The 27,187-nt window shown below is 38.6% G+C and overlaps 1 protein-coding gene across 3 annotated transcripts in view; it reads left to right on the top strand.

The window, feature by feature from the left end:
- Nucleotides 1–27,187, top strand: part of MYO18B (myosin XVIIIB) — a 2,352,406-nt gene that overhangs the window by 1,730,465 nt on the left and 594,754 nt on the right. For all 3 annotated transcript variants that reach the window (XM_044068483.1, XM_044068482.1, XM_044068484.1), the window contains one exon: nucleotides 15,621–15,704. In XM_044068483.1, the coding sequence (XP_043924418.1) occupies nucleotides 15,621–15,704 (84 nt within the window). The remainder of the gene's footprint in view (nucleotides 1–15,620; nucleotides 15,705–27,187) is intronic.

The raw sequence follows: 27,187 nt of genomic DNA, 5'->3' as shown, positions 1-27,187 counted from the left end.
ACCACTGAACTGTTCAGTGTTCCATCTTAGTCGTACTAACAGCATACAGCACAATACTGAACTGTTCAGTGTTCCATCTTAGTCGTACTGACAGCATACAGCACAATACTGAAGTGTTCAGTGTTCCATCTTAGTCGTACTGACAGCATACAGCACATAACTGAACTGTTCACTGTTCCATCTTAGTTGCACTAACAGCATACAGTAGAATACTGAAGTGTTCATTGTTCCATCTTTGTCATACAGACAGCATACAGCACACTACTGAAGTGCTCAGTGTTCCATCATAGTCATACTGACAGCATACAGCATACCACCGAATTGTTCACTGTTCCACCTTAGTCGTACTAACAGCATACGGCGCACTACTGAAGTGTTCAGTGTTCCATCTTAGTCGTACTGACAGCATACAGCACACTACTGAACTGTTCATTGCTCAATCTCAGTCACACTGGCAGCATACAGCACACCACTGAACTGTTCAGTGTTCCATCTTAGTCATAGTGACAGCAGACAGAACACTACTGAAGTATTCAGTGTTCCGTCTTAGTCGTATTGACTGCATACTGCACATTACTGAACTGTTCCGTGTTCCATCTTAGTCGTACTGACAGCATACAACACATCACTGAACTGTTCAGTGTTCCATCTTAGTCATAGTGACAGCAGACAGAACACTACTGAAGTATTCAGTGTTCCGTCTTAGTCGTATTGACTGCATACCGCACATTACTGAACTGTTCCGTGTTCCATCTTAGTCGTACTGACAGCATACAACACACCACTGAACTGTTCAGTGTTCCATCTTAGTCATAGTGACAGCAGACAGAACACTACTGAAATATTCAGTGTTCCGTCTTAGTCGTATTGACTGCATACTGCACATTACTGAACTGTTCATTGTTCCATCTTAGTCGTACTGACAGCATGCAACACACCACTGAACTGTTCAGTGTTCCATCTTAGTCGTACTGACAGCATACAGCACAAAACTGAACAGTTCACTGTTCCATCTTAGTTGCACTAACAGCATACAGCACAATACTGAAGTGTTCATTGTTCCATCTTTGTCATGCTGACAGCATACAGCACACTACTGAAGTGCTCAGTGTTCCATCATAGTCGTACTGACAGCATACAGCATACCACCGAACTGTTCACTGTTCCATCTTAGATGCACTAACAGCATACAGCACAATACTGAAGTGTTCATTGTTCCATCTTTGTCATGCTGACAGCATACAGCACACTACTGAAGTGTTCAGTGTTCCATCTTAGTCATACTGACAGCATACAGCACACCACTGAACTGTTCAGTGTTCCATCTTAGTCATATTGACAGCAGACAGAACACTACTGAAGTATTCAGTGTTTCGTCTTAGTCGTATTGACTGCATACTGCACATTACTGAACTGTTCAGTGTTCCATCTTAGTTGTACTGACAGCATACAACACACCAATGAACTGTTCAGTGTTCCATCTTAGTCGTACTGACAGCATACAGCACACCACTGAAGTGTTCAGGGTTCTATCGTAGTCGTACTGACAGCAAACAGCACACCACTGAAGTGTTCAGTGTTCCATCTTAGTCGTACTGAAAGCATACAGCACAATACTGAACTGTTCAGTATTCCATCTTAGTTGTACTGACAGCATACAGCACAATAATGTTCCATCTTATTAGTATGAACAGCATACAGCAAAATACTGGTGTGCATTATTCCATCTTAGTCATACAGACAGCATACAGCACACTACTGAAGTGCTCAGTGTACCATCATAGTCGTACTGACAGCAAACAGCATACCACTGAACTGTTCAGTGTTCCATTTTAGTTGTACTAACAGCATACATTGCACTACTGAAGTGTTCAGTTTTCCATCTTGGTCGTACTGACTGCATACAGCATAATACCGAACTGTTCAGTGTTCCATCTTAGTCGTACTGATAGCATACAGCACAATAATGTTCATTCTTAGTAGTATGAACAGCATACAGCAAAATACTGAAGTGTTCATTGTTCCATCTTAGTCATACTGACAGCATACAGCACACTACTGAAGTGCTCAGTGTACCATCATAGTCGTACTGACAGCATACAGCATACCACCAAACTGTTTAGTGTTCCATTTTAGTCGTACTAACAGCATACAGCACACTACTGAAGTGTTCAGTGTTCCATATTAGTCATAGTGACAGCATACAGCACACTACTGAAGTGTTCAATGTTCCATCTTGGTCGTACTAAGTACATACGGCACAATACTGAACTGTTCGGTGTCCCATCTTAGTCGTACTGACAGCATACAACACACCACTGAACTTTTCATTGTTCAATCTTAGTCATACTGGCAGCATACAGCACACCACTGAAGTGTTCAGTGTTCCATCTTAGTCATACTGGCAGCATACATCATACCACTGAAGTGTTCAGTGTTCCATCTTAGTCATACTGACAACATGCAGCACACTACTGAAGTGTTCAATGTTCCATCTTAGTCGTACTGCCAGCATACCACTGGACTGTTCAGTGTTCCATCTTAGTCATACTGACAGCACATAGCACAATACTGAAATGTTCAGTGTTCCATCTTAGTTGTACTGACAGCATACAGCACACTACTGAAGTGTTCAGCATTACATCTTAGTTGTACTGACAGCGTACAGCACACTACTGAAGTTTTCAGTGTTCCATCTTAGTTGTACTGACAGCATACAACACACCACTGAACTGTACCATGTTCCACCTTAGTCGTACTGACAGCATACAGCACACTACTGAAGTGTCCAATGTTCCATCTTAGTCGTACTGACAGCATACCACTGAACTATTCAGTGTTCCATCTTAGTCATACTGACAGCACATAGCACAATACTGAAATGTTCAGTGTTCCAACTTAGTTGTACTGACAACATACAGCACACCACTGAAAAGTTCAGTCTTCCATCTTAGTCATACTGATGGCATACAGCATACCATGGAAGTGTTCCGTGTTCCTTTTAACAGCATACAACACACCACTGAACTCTTCAGTGTTCCATCTTAGTCGTACTGACTGCATACAGCACACCACTGAAGTGTTGAGTATTCCATCTTAGTCATGCTGATGGCATACAGCATACCACGGAAGTGTTCAGTGTTCCATCTTAGTTGTACTGACAGCATACAGAACACTACTGGTGTTTACTGTTCCATGTTAGTCGTACTGACAGAATACAGCACAATACTGAAGTGTTCAATGTTCAACCTTATTTGTACTGACAGTATACAGCACACCACTGAACTGTTCAGTGTTCCATCTTAGCTGAACTAACAGCATACAGCACAACAATGAACTGTTCAGTGTTCCATCTTAGTTGTACTGAGAGCATACAGCACAATACTGAAGTGTTCAGTGTTCCATATTAGTCATACTGACAGCATGCAGCACAATACTGAACTGTTCACTGTTCCATCTTAGCTGCACTAACAGCATACAGCACAATATTGAAATGTTAATTGCTCCATCTTTGTTATACTGACAGCATACAGCACACTAAAGAAGTGCTCAGTGTTCCATCATAGTCGTATTGACAGCATACAGCATACCACCGAACTGTTCACTGTTCCATCTTAGTCGTACTAGAAGCATACAGCCCACTACTGAAATGTACAGTGTTCCATCTTATCCATACTGACTGCATACAGCACACTACTGAAGTGTTTAGTGTTCCATCTTAGTTGTGCTGACAGCATACAGCACAGCACTGAACTGTTCAGTGTTCCATCTTAGTCATAGTGACAGCATACCGAACACTACTGAAGTATTCAGTGTTCCATCTTAGTCGTACTGACTGCATACTGCACAATACTGAACTGTCCAGTGTTCCATCTTAGTCATACTGACAGCATACAACACACCACTGAACTGTTCAGTGTTCCATCTTAATCGTACTGACAGTATACAGCACACCACTGAAGTTTTCAGTGTTCCATCTTAGTCGTACTGACTGCATACTGCACAATACTGAACTGTCCAGTGTTCCATCTTAGTCATACTGACAGCATACAACACACCACTGAACTGTTCAGTGTTCCATCTTAATCATACTGACAGCGTACAACACACCACTGAACTGTTCAGTGTTCCATCTTAATCGTACTAACAGCATACAGCACACCACTGAACTGTTCAGTGTTCCATCATAGTCGTACTGACAGCATACAGCAAAATACTGAACTGTTCAGTGTTCCATCTTAGTTGTACTGACAGCATACAGCACACTACTGAAGTGTTCAGTGTTCCATTTTAGTCATACTGACTGCATACAGCATAATACTGTACTGTTCACTGTTTAGTCTTAGTTGTACGAACAGCATACAGCACAATACTGGAGTGTTTATTGTGCCATCTTAGACGTACTGACAGCATACAACAAACAACTGAAGTGCTCAGTGCACCATAATAGTCGTACTGACAGCATACAGCATACCACCGAACTGTTTACTGTTCAATCTTAGTCGTACTAACAGTATACAGTGCACTACTTAAGTGTTCAGTGTTCCGTCTTAGTCATAGTGACAGCATACAGCACAATACTGAAATGTTCAATGTTTCATTTTACTCGTACTGACTGCATACAGTATAATACTGAACTGTTCAGTGTTCCATCTTTGTCATACTGACAGCATACAACACATAACTGAACTGTTCAGTGTTCAACCTTAGTCGTACTGACAGCATGCAGCACACCACTGAAGTGTTCAGTGTTTCATCTTAGTCGTACTGACAGCATACAGCACACCACTGAACTGTTCAGTGTTCCATCTTAGTCATACTGACAGCATACAGCAAAATACTGAACTGTTCAGTGTTCCATCTTAGTTGTACTGACAGCATACAGCACACTAATGAAGTGTTCAGTGTTCCATTTTATTCGTACTGACTGCATACAGCACAATACTGTACTGTTCACTGTTCAGTCTTAGTTGTACGAACAGCATACAGCACAATACTGGAGTGTTTATTGTGCCATCTTAGACGTACTGACAGCATACAACAAACAACTGAAGTGCTCAGTGCACCATAATAGTCGTACTGACAGCATACAGCATACCACCGAACTGTTTACTGTTCAATCTTATTCGTACTACCAGCATATGGCGCACTACTTGGGTTCAGTGTTCTTTCTTAGTCATAGTGACAGCATACAGCACACTACTGAAGTGTTCAATGTTCCATCTTAGTCGTACTGACTGCATACAGCACAATACTGAACTGTTCAGTGTTCCATCTTAGTCATGCTGACAGCATACAACACACAACTGAACTGTTCAGTGTTCCATCTTAGTCGTACAGACAGCATGCAGCACACTACTGAAGTGTTCAATGTTCCATCTTAGTTATACTGACGGCATACCACTGAACTGTTCAGTGTTCCATCTTAGTTGTACTGACAGCATACAACACTCCACTGAGCTGTCCAGTGTTCCACCTTTATCGTACTGACAGCATACAGCACAATACTGAACTGTTAAGTGTTCCCTCTTAGTTGTATTGAGAGCATACAGCACAATACTGAGCTGTTTGGTGTTCCATCTTAGGCGTACTGACAGCATAGAGCACACTACTTAAGTGTTCAGTTTTCCTTCTTAGTTTTACTGATAGCATGCAGCATACTACTGAAGTGTTTGGTTTTCCATTTTTGTCATACTGACAGCATACAGCACACTACTGAAGTGTTCAGTGTTCCATCTTAGTCATACTGACAGCATACAGCACACTATTGAACTGTTCAGTATTCCATCTTAGACTTACTGACATCATACAGGACAATACTGAACTGCTCAGTGTTCCATCTTAGTCATACTGACAGCATACAGCACAATACTGCAGTATTCAGTGTGCCAGCTTAGTCGTACTTAGAGCATACAGCATACCAATGAACTGTTCAGTGTTCCATCTTAGTTGTACTGACAGCATACAGCACACTACTGAAATTTTTATTTTTCAATCTTAGTCATACTGATCATATACAGCACACTAGTGAAGTACTCATTGTTCTATTGTAGTTGTACTGACAGCATACAGAACACTACTGAAGTGTTCAGTGTTCCATCTAGTCATACTGACAGCACACAGCACATCACTGAACTGTTCAGTGTTCCATCTTAGTCGTAGTGACAGCATACAGCACACTACTGAAGTGTTCAGTGTTCCATAGTCGTCGTACTGACTGCATACAGCACACTACTGAACTTTTCAGTTTTCCATCTTAGTCGTACTGACAGCATACAGCACACCACTGAAGTGTTCAGTGTTCCATCTTAGTCATACTGATGGCATACAGCATACTATGAAAGTGTTCATTGTTCCATCTTAGTCATACTGACAGCATACAACACACCACTGAACTGTTCACTGTTCCATTTTAGTCGTACTGATAAAATACAGCACACCACTGAAGTGTGCATTGTTCCATCTTAGTCGTACTGCAACATACAACACACCACTGAACTGTTCACTGTTCCATTTTAGTCGTACTGACAGCATACAGCACACCACAGAAGTGTTCAGTGTTCCATCTTAGTCATACTGACAGCATACAACACAACCCTGAATTGTTCAGTGTTCCATCTTAGTCATACTGACAGTATTCTGAAGAAGTTCGTAAGGACGAAACCTAGGTCAACAACAACAATAAAGCAGTGTTCGATACAAAGTTTGTTACAGAGTTTTCCTTGTGACTATTTGGAGTTGGTTGATACCTGTAAGTTTTGGGTTGGAGTCTGTTTGGAGTCTGTTTCATCTCCTTATTGGCATCGGCCTCACCTTGCTTTTTACAACAAGCATACAGCAACCTACTGAAGTGTTCAATGTTCCATATTCATTGTACTGACTGCATACAGCACAATACTGAACTGTTCAGTTTTCCATCTTAGTCGTACTGACAGCATACAACACAACCCTGAATTGTTCAGTGTTCCATCTTAGTCATACTGACAGCATACAGCACACCACTGAAGTGCTCAGTGTTCCATCTTAGTCACACTGATGGCATACAGCATACTACGGAAGTGTTCATTGTTCCATCTTAGTCATACTGACAGCATAAAACACATCACTGAATTGTTCACTGCTCCATTTTAGTCATACTGACAGCATACAGCACACCACTGAAGTGTTCAGTGTTCCATCTTAGTCATACGGATGGCATATAGCATACCACAGAAGTGTTCAGTGTTCCATCTTAGTCGTACTGACAGCATACGGTACACTACTGAAGTGTTCACTGTTCCATCTTAGTCGTACTGACAGCATACAGCACAATACTGAAGTGTTCAGTGTAACACCTTAGTTGTACTGATAGCATACAGCACACCACTGAACTGTTCAGTGTTCCATCTTAGTCGTACTAACAGCATACAGCACAATACTGAACTGTTCAGTGTTCCATCTTCGTCATACTGACAGCATACAGCACACTACTGAAGTGCTCAGTGTTCCATCATAGTCGTACTGACAGCATACAACACACCACTGAACTGTTCAGTGTTCCATCTTAGTTGTACTGGCAGCATACAGCATACCACCAAACTGTTCACTGTTCCATCTTAATCGTACTAACAGCATACGGCGCACTTCTGAAGTCTCCAGTGTTTACTCTTCATCATACTGACAGCATACAACACACTACTGAAGTGTTTAGTATTCTATCTTAGTTGTACTGACAGCATATAGCACACCACTGAACTGTTCAGTGTTCCATCTTAGTCATATTTACAGCATACAGCACACTACTGAAGTGTTCAATGTTCTGTCTTAGTCGTACTGACTGCATACAGCCCAATACTGAACTGTTCAGTGTTCCATCTTAGTCATACCGACAGCATACAACACACCACTGAACTGTTCAGTGTTCCATCTTAGTCGTACTGACAGCATACAGCACACCACTGAAGTGTTCAGTGTTCCATCTTAGTCATACTGATGGCATACAGCATACTATGAAAGTGTTCATTGTTCCATCTTAGTCATACTGACAGCATACAACACACCACTGAACTGTTCACTGTTCCATTTTAGTCATACTGACAAAATACAGCACACCACTGAAGTGTTCATTGTTCCATCTTAGTCATACTGACAACATACAACACACCACTGAACTGTTCACTGTTCCATTTTAGTCGTACTGACAGCATACAGCACACCACAGAAGTGTTCAGTGTTCCATCCTAGTCATACTGACAGCATACAGCACACTATTGAACTGTTCAGTGTTCCATCTTAATCGTAGTGACAGCATACAGCACCCTACTGAAGTGTTCAATGTTCCATATTCATCGTACTGACTGCATACAGCACAATACTGAACTGTTCAGTTTTCCATCTTAGTCGTACTGACAGCATACAACACACCACTGAATTGTTCAGTGTTCCATCTTAGTCGTACTGACAGCATACAGCACACCACTGAAGTGTTCAGTGTTCCATCTTAGTCATACTGATGGCATACAGCATACTATGGAAGTGTTCATTGTTCCATCTTAGTCATACTGACAGCATAAAACACACGACTGAATTGTTCACTGCTCCATTTTAGTCATACTGACAGCATACAGCACACCACTGAAGTGTTCAGTGTTCCATCTTAGTCATACGGATGACATATAGCATACCACAGAAGTGTTCAATGTTCCATCTTAGTCGTACTGACAGCATACGGCACACTACTGAAGTGTTCACTGTTCCATCTTAAACGTACTGACAGCATACAGCACAATATTGAAGTGTTCAGTGTAACACCTTAGTTGTACTGATAGCATACAGCACACCACTGAACTGTTCAGTGTTCCATCTTAGTCGTACTAACAGCATACAGCACAATACTGAACTGTTCAGTGTTCCATCTTAGTCATACTGACAGCATACAGCACACTACTGAAGTGCTCAGTGTTCCATCATAGTCGTACTGGCAGCATACAACACACCACTGAACTGTTCAGTGTTCCATCTTAGTCGTACTAACAGCATACAGCATACTACAAAAGTGTTCATTGTTCCATCTTAGTCATACTGACAGCATACAACACACCACTGAATTGTTCACTGTTCCATTTTAGTCGTACTGACAGCATATAGCACACTACTGAAGTGTTCAGTGTTCCATCTTAGTCATACTGATGGCATACAGCATACTACGGAAGTGTTCATTTTTCCATCTTAGTCATACTGACAGCATACAACACACCACTGAACTGTTCACTGTTCCATTTTAGTCGTACTAACAGCATATAGCACACCACTGAACTGTTCAGTGTTCCATCTTAGTCATTCTGACAGTATACAGCACAATACTGGACTGTTCAGTGTTCCATCTTAGTCATACTGACAGCATACAGCACATTACTGAACTGTTCAGTGTTCCACCATGGTTGTGCTGACACCATACAGCACACTACTGAAGTGTTTAGTGTTCCATCTTAGTCGTATTGACAGCATACAGCACACTACTGAAGTGTTTTGTCTTCCATCTTAGTCATACTCACAGCATACAGCACACTACTGAAGTGTTCAGTGTTTTATCTTAGTCATACTGACAGCATACAACACACTATTGAACTGTTCAGTGTTCCATCTTAGTCGTACTGACAGCATATGGCACAATATTGAACTGTTCAGTGTTCCATCTTAGTTGTACTGACTGCATACAGCCCACCAATGAACTGTTCAGTTTTCCATTTTAGTCATACTGACAGCATACAACACACCACTGAACTGTTCAATATTCCATCTTAGTCATATTGACAGCATACAGCACACTACTGAAGTGGTCAGTGTTCCATTTTAGCCATACTGAGAGCATACAGCACACCACTGAAGTGTTCAGTGTTCCATCTTAGTTGTACTAACAGCATACAACACACCACTGAACTTTCTGGTGCTCCACCTTAGTCAATCTAACACCATACAGCATACTACAGACGTGTTTCATGTTCCATCATAGTTGTACTAACAGTACACACTTACACTGCAAGGGTATGCGAAAAAAAAAGGCATGTTGGGAATGTATCTTTTTCTTAAAAACAATGACACAGTAGGACACCAGGATGGCAGAGCTCATATGTTCTTTGCACTGTATTGGTGGAGGTTACACAGAACATAACCATATAAGCAGCTCATCGTAAAGAACAGCATTAAAGCTTTTTCAAATATAAATACAGAATTGAGTGAAAGCAATACAAACTATTATTTTTAGTCTGAAAAGCTTGTGATTGTTGGCCAAAATAGTATATTTATGTATGATACTTTTGATGAATGCAATCTATTTTCTGAAATTATATTTAAATCAATGAGTTTGCCTAGTAGTCTGCACAAATCTGTATATCGTGTTGACATATCATGTGCCTAAACTGAATCTTATGAGTCAAATGTGGCTTGATTGTGAATAAACATATAATACTGCTTCAGGTAGTATTCTACTAAAAGTACGGAAATCATGAAATTATATTGGGTCATAATCCTTTGAGATACTTGGCATGATTATTGTGATTTGTGCTGTGCAGTTACACAGATATATACATATATATATATATATATATATATATATCAGTGTGGTTAGCCATTAATCAGAACACTATATGGTATGATATTAAAAAAGCTAGTGGTCAACATAGTATGGGAAACATCCACAAGGCAAAAACCCCATTCAAGGAAATGTCCTGCAATAGTACAGTTATTGATAGTTTCTGTGAAGATAGAGCAAAAAGACTCACAGAGTTCTTTAGCTGCAACCAACCTAACAGAACTAATAGAAATGCTTATGTCCACTTCTCCCACCAATGTATTGCTGTTAAAAATGCTGATACAGAAAGCAAATATAATAACAAGAATACATTTATGAGTACTTCAGTCAGAGATAGCCTAATATTAAAGAGCTAACAGTGTTGCTCAAGTTATGGATTCCAGTGTCAGAGTTGCGCTTGTTAGACAGAGCGCATTTTAAACTTATTGTCTGAACATTTCCAGTAGGCAATGAAACAAAATGCATAAACTTATAATGACAAAACTGCCCAATTCAGAACATAGCCATCATAAAAGTCTACTTCCACACTCACACTATAAATATATATATATATATATATATATATATATATATATATATATATATATATATATATATAGATAGATATATATATACATATATATATATATATATATATATATATATATATATATATATATAGAATGACAGCAGTGTAAGCCATAGGCATCTTGCACAGCTTCTCACACTTATTTTCAATTTCAGTTTTTCTTTTTTTTGGGAGTGGACAAATATTTTGGAAAGTTGTTAGAATAAAATGACACAATGCATTGCACTGCCAAGACTTGAACTCAGGACCCTGCACACTACAGTCAGAGAATCACACCACTATGCCAAATCAGCAGTTTTCTGAATGATATGAAGACTGAAACTTAAATGGCTATCATTTAGTGAATTCATTTCTCACTTCTCACCATAGCTCTATTCTCAACCTCTTAGCACAAAAAACCTGGACAAAGCCAATAATGGGGAAATAGAATTTCAGTGGAAAATATGAGTATTCCTAATGCACCCAACAGAAATTCTCTTGCTGAAGTTCCTTTGGCAGAAAGCTAGAAGCTTTGGATAGAGAAATTTGGTTTACTCCTCTCTCTGACTGGAATAAAAAAGAAGCCTGAATATGTAAAGTATGTCACATTTCTGCATTTTGCCAGTGAATAAGCCTTGAAAATGCACATTTTTAAAAGAGGAGAAACACAGAACAGCAGCAGTTACAGAGAAATTCAAGAATTACTGTGACCCTAAAAAGAAATTATTTACCATTTTTTCTTTACAGAGGCTGTACAGATTGTTGTTAATAAAATGAAAAAAAAAATCAAGAATTCAGAATTAGTTTGCAGTACAAGATATGATCAAGGGGCAGTCTATTGCTAAAAACAGACAAGGCCTTATCAAGAGCAACTGCAACCAACTACTATACAGAAAAAAATAATCAACTGAACAAAGGGATGTATGCAAGATAAGGTGCAAGTCAAAATGCAAAAATGACAAAATGAGTGTTTTGTAAAAGTAAGGGAAAACAAGAAAATGGTAATTAGGTGCATAAAACACATGGTGCATTTTAAATTTGAGCTTTGTTCTATGCATTGCTTCTCCACAAACATGCAAACGTTTAACTCTTTTGCCTTCAGTTATATATTAAAATCAGTTAAAGATAGTTGCTTCTTCTAAGATTATCACTAGATGATGCTATTTACTTCAGTTCCATGTTTTCAATCATTCAAATAGAATGGTGTCTATACAAAAAAGATGATCAAGATCTCTCAAACTGTTATGGATTACTCACTACATAAATTCGTAAGCCCCACAGAAGTCATCTTGTGGTTTATCTGTCATCATTCTAAGTGGGACTCTGAGCTTGTTAGATTCATGCCAGTGTAGAAACAAGTAAAAAGTGACAGCTTACATAGCAAAAAAGAATTTTCCTTGATAAATAGTGTACAATGGTTGATATGGCAAGCCTTTAGTAGCTTGCACATATGTGTGTGGTTTGAGAGAGAGAGAGAGAGCATGTGTTCGCGCACACACACACACACACACACACACACACACACACACACACACACACACACACACACACACAATACTTCACAGAATAGATAATAACAAATATATTAATTTCCTATTTCAGCCACCATCCCTAAGATCCATTTGAAATTGCAGCCGCCGCTCATCGCAGATAGAGCCAAAAGAGAAAAGATCCATACCAAAATGCACGGAAATGTACTTAAAATCAGCAGATACCAAAACTCTTGTTTTAATTCCCACTCACACTTGCGGAAATGGAAATGCATTTAAAATCAGCCAGCCAGCCAGAAATGTGTGTAATGGAGCCCTTGAGCTCAATTCCGACAGGCTGGTAGCAACGACTAAGCTGACGTCATCGTGCACGTGATGATGTCAGCTCAAAACAAAATGGGTAAAAAAATTAAAAATAAAACTTGGAAACTGTCGGAAATGAAGGGGTGCCACTCGGGAATCGTGGCAGCCCATTATATGGACCCCAAAAACTCGGTAAAAATTAGTAATTTGGAACAATTGGGAGGTTTGAATACAACTGAGGTACAAAACAAAGAAACAAAAGTGATACATCATTGAAAAATCTTTCAGGGTTAATAAACTTGGAAGAAGGAGAATTAATATGGATTTTGGATTTCTTCATAGAAAAATCATGCACCTGCTGTATTCACTAGTCATGATGAAGTGTGATGTGTATAAAATACCACAATCATGAAATGCAGGCACAGATTTTATGAAATAAGTTTAAAGAATTTTAAGACAAAATAAAGTTGTTAAAAAGGATGAAAACATTAATAATGAAGAATGAACTGTATATAAATCTGAAATATTTTTATGGAAATTGGATGTAGAAGAAATGAAATTTGTGGTATGAAAAAAATAATGGTACAATATTACTTCATAGAGTCATGAGAAGATGTGAATGAGTATGTTATCAGGTCCATAAGAAACAGAAAGAAAAGATTGAAAAATATAATACATTGTGGATATTTTCTGTGGACATTTAATAAATCAGCTCCCACTGAAGGATGCAATGCAATACAATTAAATGGGAGAACGATTTTAGAACCTCAGCACCTGTTTTGTTTTTAGTTTTAAAAAGATTGCGGATATAGATTTACCAAAGAAACGTATTAATTAGAATATAAGATGTAAACATGAATACAGTTTTATGAGTCAGTTATCAAGACAGATGTGAGAAAGAAAAATATTACAGAAACCTCTGCCTATTTTGTTTTTAGAATCAAAAACATTGTGGACACATATTTTTCAAAGGAACAGATTGATTAGAATATAACATGTAAACATGATTATGGTTTTATAAGTCAGTTATCAAGACACATGTGGTTTAAATGTGGATAAAGTTGGCATATGTTTGCCATAAAAGAGAGGAACAGATGTTCAATTAAAATCTGTAAATGCAGATATAATAAAAAGAATAGGAATGGGGTTTGTGTGGCAAAAATTAGTGTGAGTAGCAGATGTATGTGAAAATAGAATGACAGGTCATTATGTGCATATGTAAATTAGTATAGTATGCAAATAAAAATGCTTTAAGATCTATAGTGATATATATATGTAAATAAGGTACCCATACACTTTTTTATAAGTATTGTGGCAATATTTACATCTGACAGAGCTGCTAACAACTCTGGCAGATATGACCACTGTTAACGTCTCATCCAATAGATGGTGGACTTGCATCATCCCCTTATGATATACTGCAGTGTCATTGTTGGAAAATGAATACAAACACCTGGTATTTTTTATCTTCTTCAGATATTAAGGGGAGTATAATACCTGTTGAACCCCTGACACTCCATTACTATATCACAATATAAATCAGCATGTAAGATCCGCACACCCCCACATGCACACTTTTAACAAAAAATAAAATATACTGTTGTGGAAGACAAATAAACTTTAAACTATACCCACAACTCCTCATTGTTAGCTGGATATGCTAGTTATTGCCAAGGCTTACTGCATTTCAAATGTTATAGTAGTCAACCCAGTACAGAGGCCCAGCTGTTCAATGATCCTTCAACACATTGTTTTCTATAGCATAGTGAGGGGCCTCTGCTGCCCATTCTGTGGCCACCCCATCTCCCTAATGGAAGGCACTAAAATATGTATTGTATGTTACTCAGTTAAGACAGCAGGGATACATCATCAGGACATTCCAGTGGTATGCAGATTATGTGTAAATAAGCTTATAATATAATGTATTTTTGAATCAGAGGTATTCAGCATTATATTACCTGTGCTATGTTGGAGGTAATTGCAGAAATAACCTAAACAATAATTGTGTAATGATGTTTGGCACAGGTGGATTGCAGTGAGGGATACTGGATAAGAACCATTGTTTTATATATTATGGAAAGGAAAAGCCGGAATATAGGTAATGGACACTATGATATACAAATGTGAGAAGGAGAGGAAGAACTTAGAATGACCATCAGAATAAAGGGATGTTAGTCTCCCTATAGATTCTACTCATCAGGGACATCTGAAATATATAGCTCATAGGTTCACAGGCAAACACTAGGCTATAAGTCTGTAGAATATTAGAAGTCTAGACAATAACCAGAGATCAGAATCTAACCCTGTACCTTGTATGCCTGTAATAAAGACTTTAACCATTATGCAAACCCCCCTACCACCACACTACTAATGACAAAACTCAATTTCTTCATCACACAGGCATGCAGAACTTTGCAATAAGAACCTTCAAACTGCCTGATTATATATCATAGCCTGCAGTAGGGTATGCATTATGTTTTTGTAAATTCTACCCTATTTTGCCACAAATCTTGAGATTACTGTTGGAGATGCACTGAAAAACTCAACTGAATGATATGCACTTAATTAGCCATTAGATTTGACCTCAGAGATGTTAAGACTTCATTTCAAGTTAAGAAAACTTATTCTGTCTTTAATACCACAACTATAACATCTTCTGCATGTAAAATGTATCTTTTTTGTAACATATCTTCTTTCTTTGTCCTTGCAGTCATCAAATGATATCACCCAAATTCGAGAACTTCAAGCTCATCTTGAAGAAGCTAATAAGGAAAAACAAAGTTTGAAAGAAAAGGTATAATCATGCTTACTGGAACTGTGCTTGAAGTCGTTTTGTAATCTGTGTCATGCTCAATAACTGTTCGCACTGGTATTCATGAAATTATGATAAAAACTAAAATATTACTGCCTTGTTTTATTAACGATACTAGTTTAATCTCATTCATGACTCACTGCAGTTTAAAATATAAGTGTTAGCTCTGCTACAAAATTCAGAGTTTCTCCAAATCAATATATCTTGTGTATTGTGTTGAAATATTGTTAACAATTGCTCAGTGGCTAGCTGCTTACAATATTATTATAAATCTATCAGTTTGGACTGACTGTCATAAGAAACTCAAAAAGTGATTTTTAAGTAGCTGTTCCTTGTGTATGCACTACAGTCATACAAAATAGGTCTAGAACTTTACATGATCTGTGAATGAATTTATAGACATATTCAGGGGCAAGGAGGGCAGAGAAATATACACAGCAGAAATCTATAGATGAAGGTAATTTGTTTAAATCTTGTGATAACAAGAACTCAAGTATACTTTACTTCAGAATAAGCAAGTTAAAGTGATAGAGAAGCCAGAACTCACTGCTGAGAAACCAAAAACTGTACAACGACAAGGACTATTGATAGACAGTAAATAACTAGTAAATGAACTATTCTGTCAAAGGATTGCAGTTGGTTATCACTTTATAGTTTACTTATAGGGTAGGGTTCGGTATTAGTAATTGATATTCACAGTTGATAACACAATAAATGCAAAATGGTGTTTTGCATATGGTCAGTCAATACAAATTGTTATTGCTATGATTAAGACCAGAACCATTGTAAGAGGGACTTTCACTGCAGAAGGACTAACTAATATAACTAATGCTTCATGCCTGTTATTATCATCTTCATATAAAATTGGGGAATTTGTGAAATTCAACTTTTGGGAACATATTGATACAAAACAAAAAATGGCATTCTGCTCTTATTTTTGAGATTGTTTTTAATATATTTATTCATGGATGCATCTAAGGGTAAAACAAGAGATTGACATGTTGCCTAAAATCCTATTTAATAATCACCAATGGAATATTGAGTTTCATCGATGGAGATTAATTTTATTATTAAAATCACTATATTACTTCCAATGTTAATACTTTTATTCTGCAAGTGTTTATCATGGTAATAAAATCACATACTGCTATTTACTACTAAACAATTATTAAACATTAAAACAGATATATCAAATAAAATATAATGCTTTTGTCTGAGATAGTCAAGGGCTTCATCAGAATGAATTCAGTCAAAAACGTTGTCCCTTAAATGCATCAATTAAATGACATTGTAAACAATTATTCAATTAATTAGATGAGCATTTAAGATAAAATTGATTTTCACAAGAATACGCATAAAAGACCAACTGAATTGTATGAAAAGTGTATAAAAGTATGGTAATATATGAATGATATCATTTCACAATTTCAGTTGTTTTAATTTTAAAATACTATCAATGCAAACAGCATCCATCAGACCTGGGGGTTTATCTGCAACTGTCAACAGGTGCCACTTTAACTCTAATGCACTAAGTTGTAATTGCCATGGCACTCCTCACAAGTCTAAGGGATTGGAGTCTACTACCCAGAATTTAAAGAAGTGATCAGGATTTTATCCTATATGTTTCTTCTACATTTTTGTTTATCGATATTGTATATATGCTTGTACATATGGATAATTAAAGGGTCTATATTAAATCAGCAAACACTTAAAAAAGTGAATGCTGATTCATTGACCCTAGTGCACTAAACGCTAACAATCCTGAACACTTGGAACAGCAATTTTGTTTTCCCATGGAAAAAAAAATCTCTGTTCCGCAAAAAAAATCCTTACACCCCCCCCCCTAAATATACCAACTCCGAGATCGCACCACAGTGGAGGAAATGGCAAGCTCGTGAAACCGACCCAGCGATTTTTTTTCCCGATCACTGTTCCAGGTGTTCGGCATTGTCAGCGTTCGCTCAAATAGGGTCAATGAATCAGCGTTCGCTTTTTCAGCATTCGCTAATTCAATATAGACCCTAATTAAATAGGTTTATGAGGAGATGGTCTAAGTTATGCTTAATACTTGGTAGCAGACTTCTTGGGATATTATCATGACCTATAGAACTGGGCTGATCTCTACAGGTCATCAGACCAGTAAAAAGTGTAGATTCCCATTTACCATTAATGAACTTTTTGACACATGGTGTCCAAATGTATTTTAAATCTCTCCATGTCAATACGTTTTCTGACCTCTAATGGTAATCTGTTGCAGTGCTTAGGTTTTGTTTGAGTGACATACAGTAATTATTCCTTCTGCTGTGTGATTGAGCTCATTCTTAAACAAAGGACCCTTAGCCATGCTTTGGGGGAGTGGCAAAGTTCTACAGTGCCACCATACTGCAATTGACAATAGACTGGTCAGGTTAAAGATACAAGAAGTCTGTGGCTGTTGGATGACAACCATTAAATTACAGTGCTGCACTAGAGTAGTGTATGTTTAAATGGGTCCCCTTCAGATGATCGAAGATTAAAAACTTCAAACATCATATGGCCAAGGATGTTCGTAGTTTTGAAAGTCTGAACATTCTGAATGGAAATCGCCGTACAGCAAGGAATAGGAAATGTATTGTTTTCCTCACTGTAGTATGATCTCGGAGTTGGTAAATTTAACTAGCAGGAGGTGTGGGGGTGAATGGTGGGAGAATGGGGTTTGCCTCTCTGCAAAAATGTAAAAGAAAACTTTTTTTTGTTATTTGACATTCAAAGTTGCAAAACTTCAAACATCTGGTCCTTGGCTATATGATGTTCAAAATTTTGCAACTTTGATCATCTGAAGTAGACCCATTAAAAGTGCAATAGTTAGAGAATAGAGTAGTAAGACATGAATTGTAACAGGTTGGGCTGTGAAGCTAGGAAGTAACCAACAACAGCAACAGCAACAGTATTGGCAGAGAAGATGGGAAGTACCTATCAACAAGAGTAAGAAGAATTACCAACAGAGAACGGTTACAGTAAGGCCACCTGGATGAATAACAGTGAAGATGTGCTGGTTGAAATAATAAATAACTAACAATTTGTACACTTAGTTTAAATGCAGCAATAATGATAGCTAACAATAACTGGTATTCCTTAAGAAGGTAGTAGGTTTAACTGCCCAGAGTGCAAAGGATAGACAGTTGCCGAACAGAACAGAAACAGTTAAGTTAAAACAGTAGAAAGAGTACAATGGTTGCAAGAGAATATATTCTTAACAGAACAGTAATATTCACCTTAAAAAGATTAATAACTTTGACTAGAAGAACCCGCACAGGGATAAAAATCGAGTTATGTTCACTAAACTGGAGAAAGTTCTGGAAACAAATCAGTTAATGCAAAGTGTTTGAAAGAACTGTTAGGAAACAGTCTATAGAAATGTGTAGAGTGCAGCTGCTACTAGTAATAACTGCTCAGACTGAGCAGTGCTTTTCCAAGTAATACAGCGTAAGAACAATGTGGCAGTAATAGCTGATGATTAATATAAATACCAGCAGAAGCAGATGAATAAAAAGAAAAAAAAAACAAAACAAAACATGAAGGCCTTGTTTGCTGGTGGTGGTGGTGCACACGGTGACGTAAGTATGAAGAAAATGAAATTTTACCTGATGAGCTGAATGGCGACATTAACAACATTAAGAACTTTAGCCTGACTGCAACCACCTACCCTGATTTACTACCAGCCTCAGCAAAGCAGCTGTAGGTGCAGTACTGGGTAGCAGCTCAACAAATTCTCTTCAAACAGAGGATAAGGCACACAGGTGTTATATTGGGTACCAAAACACAGTTCAGGATTATGTACTTTTTTTTGTCTATGGAAAACTGACTAGTGTTTCACATAGTGACTGTTATACCCCAGTTTCTGCTACTGAAGTTTGTGATGTGACTCCACTGTAGGTTCCTGACAGCTATCTGGAAATTAATTAATGCCAATGGAGAAGTTCAGTTCTAAAATGGAAGTGGAAGCACAATTAAAACATTTGTTAAGCCTATGTAGAAACACCATCAGGACCTTGTGCTGTGAACTGTCCAAGTTCCTTAAAACCCTTTTCATTTATTTTTCGAGTGTAAGACTCTTAGTTAGAAAACTACCATATTCTCCCTCATTCCATTTCCACTCAAGCAATCCATGTTTCATCTTGTCTATACAGACTGCTGTGAAACTCTCATTAACAATGGTTGCCCCATCACCATGTTTGCTGTATACCCTATTCTCTTATGCAATCTCTGAAGCTCTTTTTTGACCTTCCTTTGTTCACTAATGTAACTGAAGAAATCCTTATTATAGTTTTAAATTCTTAAATTCTGTGTTTTTACACCTTTGATATTTTTTTCCCAATTTAACAACACTCGTCCCTGTACACCTACGCCTTCTTTGTCTGTTTCAGAATTTACTTCCCTTTCCTTTGACAGTCTGTTTTTCTTCACCACTGAACCACATTTGTCTTTACCTTCTCGTTGGCTTAGCTGATGCTGCCTAGTCCTTATTAACAACTATCTGAAATCTTCCCTTAATCCTAACACAAACACACTTTCTTCCCTGACTTTCGTAGTTCTCCCAATCTTCCCAACATACATTATTACCTATGAGCACCTTTTGTCTTTCATGAGACTGCTCTCACTTCCTAGCTTTTCCTGCCCAGCCTGTGGTATTGAATAGTTCTTACTGTCACCTGATCAACTACCACTCCTTAACCTGCACACCTCACTCAATCTATAATTGTCCTTAATCCAATTACCTCTGCTTTACACACGTCACACCCTCTGTGATTAAATATTTAATTTGACTATCTCTCCTTTACCTGCACATCTCACTCAATCTATAATTGTCCTTAATCCAATTACCTCTGCTTTACACACGTCACACCCTCTGTGATTAAATCTTTAATTTGACTATCTCTCCTTTACCTGCACATCTCACTCAATCTATAATTGTCCTTAATCCAATTACCTCTGCTTTACACACGTCACACCCTCTGTGATTAAATCTTTAATTTGATTATCTCTCCTTTATCTGCACATCTCACACCCTCTGTGATCAAGTCTTTAATCCAACTACCTCTGATTTACCTACACACCTCACCTCCCTCTGTGATCAAGTCTCGATTTTTAACAAGACTTCCTTCACCTCTGTTCCTGCTGTCACACAACTATCTTAGTCTCTTGTATTGGCCCATCAAGCAGAGAATACGAGACTGTTTCCATTCAGTGTGGCCACATGTGTCAGTTTTATTCTGTATTCCTGCTCTTACTGAAAGCAACCTACCTCCACACTCTTCCTCTCTACCTTTCACTTTTCTTTCGAACATTTCATCTTGTCTGTCACTGTCACTACCCTCTCCTCCTCTTCCTCCTTCCTTCCTTACACCTGATGTCTTTGTCTAATATCCATTAGTGGCCTGGTCTCTTCTAATCTCTAATATGCCACACTCCTGTTCTGGCTAGAGTCCCTCCACTCATTGCTTACTTTCCCAACTTTCTCTACATTCTGCTTTTATAGCCCTCTACTTTCCCATAACATTTTTGCCATAAACATCCAGGTGCTATGATTCTGCTACTTGTGTACCTGCCGCTGGCTGACCCAGGGTCTGTGCTCATCTACTGTTATCCTAAACTGCACCATCTTCCCTTATTGCACAAAATCTGCCAAATGTCTTCGGCATCTTGGCTTTCTCCATAGGACTATAAGTCATGCCATTGCTTATATCTTGGAACATAATAATCCTCATATCTTCACCGCTGTCATGCTTTTTGATTTTTGCTTTTCTGAGTAATTTCTACATAGTAGCTAACTGACCATAATGTGCACTATTCCAGAATTCTTGAGCAAAAGTTGAGAGGTACGAGGCAGCCCATGACAGCTGATATAACCTATCCAAAAATATGATAATGCCAGGATTAATTATATTGGTTAGGGGGTACAGGGAGCACAGGCCACTGTGTGGTGATCTGGATGATTTCATTCCACATAGCATACTATTAGTGAGTGGCCAACTAATTTTATGGACTAATCTATATTGGCACTGATAAATCAGGTATTATTACCAACATATCCTTTCTTGGCATATAAATTAATCTGTAAGAAACAGAATTAATCCACTGGGATTTGGAACAACCATTTAGAAGGTATGAACAAGGTAGGCATAGAAGTTTCCCTTAAGTCATTGAAAAAGATGACTGAATTCTGTTGGAAAAGTATCTTTCTCTTGGGTTGCATTGTCTGGATACCTTTTGCTGGATATTGTTTTCTCTAAGTATATGTACTATTAATCAAAGGATTGTAAAACACAGACACATAAAAAGAGTTGTGTTTGGACAGAGGATTAAGGCTGATGAGTGCTAAAGAGCTGTTTCCTCTAGTGAAAGGCACAAGATCCAATTTTATCCACCTCAATTTGTCTACTCTTTGGCTCTGAGCAAATCACTTTACCAGACGGTGCTCCATGGTTGGCCCTGAAAAGGAACACGTATGTTTACTGGGCTTATCTGGTTAACAAATGTATACAATTAAGTAGGGAAAACAAAAATCAATCTCTGCAATATCTTACACAAAGTAGTGAAATCGGCCATCTTTAAATGAATGAAGCAAAACACCTTGCCTGCCATATGGGAGGTTCTGCCCTGTTCTACATTGCATACTTTAATAATGTTTACCACAGAGAATGCACTGTAAAGGAATGACATGTTGTGCATTTTTAATATTTTTATATTAGTAGCCTGTTTTTTTTTTTGGTCCCTTCTTTTTATCTTCATAACTATTTCCTTCAGAATCTACTCAGCTTAAAACCAGACTATTTGACCTAGTTATGTATTTGATCCACAGCGCAGGTTTAAGGCCATGTAACCTACTATTAACAGTTTTATTTCAGCACAGCTCTGAAATAAAATCCTCTGTGGTTCATTGCAAACAGCAGGTGCACAAAGTAGTTATTTTAAATATTTTAGTCTGCTCTGTTAATGGTTTGGATATAGAAGAAATGCACCTTGTACTGTCAACGTGCATGAAAACATAAATTTCTTCCATATATATGTGTTCTTAATATTATAATCTATTACATTAAACGCATTCTTATATATGTATGTCTATCAGTAGAAATATGGGGGAGATCACATTTTTAATAGTAATGATGACTGAATACAAAAAATAGCATTTGAAGTAGCATATTTAATACTGTTTCTATCTGAATGCAATGTTTTTTTAATGCGTAGATTAATGTTCTTTTTATTCCTCAAGGTTTTTTAGTTCCCAAAGGCTTCCATTTAGTCAGTTGCATGCTGCAGAAGCCATTTTCTTATACAAGTTCAGACAGCTTGACAACACATCTGCCCACTTTATTGTGAAGAAGCAGCACCCAAGGGGCATTTGTGATTTTAAGCCTAAAGCAATATGTTGGCAGACAAAAAGCCTTGGCATGACATCTTGTCCTGAATGGAGTATGATGGGGGAAAAACACCTGCATTCTGTTCACTGATGCATGAGCCGTTCACTGGTAACCACTTCAAATAACACACAACAGTTGCCAGCGCTCAAGTCCCCTTGGATTTCATTTTCAGTTTTTGGGGTCACATCTTCAATAATGAGCCCAGCATTAAGTCTTGTCCGGAATTATTCACTAATCCTCTCTGTGCAATGTGATTCAATTAATATTGATTTGTGTTTTCATATTACTTTATAAATAAACTTCTATTAGGTAGTGCTACAAAACAGCAAAATGATACAATCTAAATTCAAGTCAACAAATGCTATGTAACAGCCTTATGCTATGCTTCTAATCTCAACTTCTTCTTCGTCTTTTGGCTTTTCCCAGTTAGGGACCGCCACAGTGGAACACCTGTCAGCTCATGATCGGCAGTGGAGTTTTACAGTGTTGAGTAGCCAGCCTGGCACCCAACCTTCCACATAAGGCACACACACACGCACACACACACTCACACCTAGGGCCAATTTAGTGTCCAGTCTACCTACAGCATTTCTTTGGGATGTGGGAGGAAACCCACACGACCACGGGGAGGACATGCAGACTCCGCACAGAAGACACCCCAGCCAAGGATCAAACTAGAGAACCTCTTGCTGTAAGGTGGCAAGGCTAATCGCTGCACCACTGTGGCCACCCTTATGCTTCTAATCTCAACATAGTCACATATTCAGAAATGTGACTTTCTGGCAATTTAACAAAATTGATTTTATTTCTTTATTTTGTGGTGTCAAAGCTGATGCTTGACCCTGAACAAACTGGAAGAAAGGTGATTAAATTATATCAGGTAAAACAACTGTCTAGCAAAGGTGAAATTATGCAAGGGCTAGATAAAAGAATTGCATATGGTCCTGTGACACAATGTAAGATATATAAGCAGAAGAAAGAGAAAAATTATGTCACGCTACAGTTTATGGGTCATACCCATATCCACGAGCGCACACATACACAACACACACAAAAACACAAACACACACACACACACACACACACACACACACACACACACACACACACACACACACACACACACACACACACACACACACACACACACGCACACGCACACACAGAAACTCTCACTGACACACAATATAAATAAATAAATTCCTAATAAACACTAACTCAATGTTTTCTGAAAAAAACTGTTCAAATTAACATTGTAATGAATTACTGCAAAAATGAGTCTAAACAGCCTTTGCTTGGAAAACAGGGCAAATCACTGTCACCCCCCCCCCCTGTCCAACCAAGAAACAGTTCACATTTATGGGTACTTTCTTATTCAGTGATATGTTGGTCAATTCAGATATTAAGATGATTCAGGGCTTTGTGGCTTTCATGTTCGTATATCCACACACGCACGCGCACACACACACACACACACACACACACACACACACACACACACACACACACACACACACACACACGCACACACACACAATTCTCAGAATATTGAACATTTCTTAGGAGATCAACATCTTACATGATCACAAAATGCCAGTATCTGTTTAATTTTTAGATGGATTGGGAGATAGGTTCATAGGTTCATAGGTTCATAGGTTCATACTAGGCTATCTGCCCTAGGGCATTTATAAGCCTAGCCCGAATGTGTTTGGCTTTCGCCACCCATTTTAAATTTATTTTGCTATGCCCTTTTTCGAGGTTAGTATACTGTGCCTCTATCTAACAGTGACACAGAAGTGATACCCGGGGTAAACCTACGATCTCCCATCCACTCATCAAGATTCCTCTTGAAGAGAGTCAATGAGGGACTCTGCCTAACCTGGACTGGGATTTTATTCCAGAGTGAAGGGAGCCTCTGGGTTATGAATCTGTCCCTCCAGCATGTCCTATTTATTTCAGTGCTGAGGTTCAAGTCTCTCGAGCGTAGCTCGATGGGATTTGGATTTTCTGAGGTGCAGCATGTCCATTAATTCCGGGTTGGACATGGCTTTATACGTCAGGCACAGATCGCCTCTGAACAGGCGGTATGCCACAGAGTAGAGCTGGAGTTTCTTTAACCGGGCAGCATATGGCATCTGTTTGAGCCCTTTGATCCTCTTGGTGAGGTACTTTTGGGGTCTTTCCAGTTGCTGCAGGTGTCTGGTAAGGTACATCCCAAAAGGGGCATTGTACTCAATTATGGGCCTGAGGAGGGATGAGTAAAGAGGCACGATGACCTCCCCTGATCTAGATGTGAATCCCTTTATGATTAGGTGGGCTATATAAAATGTTTTTCTAACCACTTTGGCCACGTGGTTGTCAAATGAGAGATTGCTATCAACTTGGGTCCCCAGGTCCCTAATTACTTCTTCTGTACTTAATGGATTTCCACCTATGTGGTAATTTGTGGGCACTTTGTTTTTGCCAAAGGGGATGACTATACACTTTTTGGCATTTAGCTTGAGGCCATGGCTCTGGAACCAGTTGTCTGTTTCTATGAGGCCCTTTTGGAGGATGCTTGTGTCAGCTGGAGAGTCGATTATGGCACCCAGTTTGCAGTCATCTGCGAACTTGGTCAGCCACAGTCCTTCTGTGTTGGCCTGTACCTCCGAGAAATATATACCGAACATGAGAGGTCCCAGGACTGAGCCTTGTGGGACACCACTTGTAACTGGTTTGGAGTCTGACATGGCTCCAGCAATTCTAACCATGTGGGTTCTGTCCTTGAGCCAGTTTGCAATCCATCTAGTGACATAGGGGTTTATATTTAAGCTGGTGAGCTTATCTATAATGCCCGAGTGGGGGGTATTGTATTGAAGGCTTTTGCGAGGTCCAGGTAGGCTGTGTGGACCACCTTCCCCTCGTCAATGGCCTTGGTGACTGTTTCAAAGAAATCAACCAGGTTTAAGAGGCAGGATCTGCCCTTAACAAAGCCGAACTGGGTAGGATCCAGTGTTTGTAGGTCCCCAATATCTTTATTTATGAGGTCCATGATGATCCTTTCCATAGCTTTGCGACCAAGCTAGTCAGGCTTATGGGGCGATAGTTTCCAGGATCCGTTGAGGCACCACCTTTATGGAGAGGGACCGCTGTTGCTGTACGCCACTCTTTGGGCACATATCCTGTAGTAAGGCTGAGACTGAACAATAGTTTTATGTTTGGGTTTAGCTCTTCTTTGAGTTCATGTAGGACGCAGCCCGAGACACCATCTGGTCCCATTGATGCTGTGTTTTTTGCTTTGGAGAGGGCGGCTCTTACCTGAGCATCTGAGATGTCAGGGCGGCAGCACTCTGCTGGGATAGATATTTGCCCTTTGGTGGGGAGTTTGCACTGAACCTGTCAGCTAGGATGTTGGCAATGTCTGTGGGTTCGGTGTATTTTTTGTCATTTTGGACTAATTCTGAGCATATCTGGGAATTACCACCCAGGTTCCTAACATAACTAAAGAAAGCCTTGTGATTATCCTTAGTGTCCTGTGCAATTTTTCTCTCGAAGCTGGCCTTAGACAATTTTATGTGTGCCCGTAGTTTTTTGCTGTGTTTAGATGCAGCGAGGCACTTATTTTAGATGCAGTGAGGCACTTATTTTAGTGGTTTTGACAGATTAGGTGTCAGTGTTTATTTTTGAATTCATCGGCTCCCAGTCTAGATACACACAGATATACATACATATATGTGTGTGTGTGTGTGTGTGTGTGTATATATAGATATATATATATATATATATATATATATATATATATATATATATATATATATATATCAAACTTAGTACATGATAGTTTATTCACTATATATATATATAAGTTGGAGTCCATGTCATTTGACTGATGGACATTTGATTGAATCCAAAATGGTTGAATCAAATCTGGTTTAAAATTAATTTGACCAAAAATGTATTTCATAGAAAAGTGTTGAAGCCTATAGAAAGTGTGTTTCTTATCATAGGAGTTATTAGGGAAATGAGTCTAAAAAAATACGTCTGTATTCCAATGGTAAGCGTAATTTTGTACCACCAGATCTTTTT

Source organism: Protopterus annectens, chromosome 4.part0 (genome assembly GCF_019279795.1).
Source record: "Protopterus annectens isolate FY-2018-M chromosome 4.part0, PAN1.0, whole genome shotgun sequence".
In the NCBI taxonomy this organism is placed as follows: Eukaryota; Metazoa; Chordata; order Ceratodontiformes; family Protopteridae; genus Protopterus; species Protopterus annectens.
The sequence above is the reverse complement of the archived record's forward strand: the minus strand, read 5'-3'. Positions and strand labels throughout refer to the sequence as shown.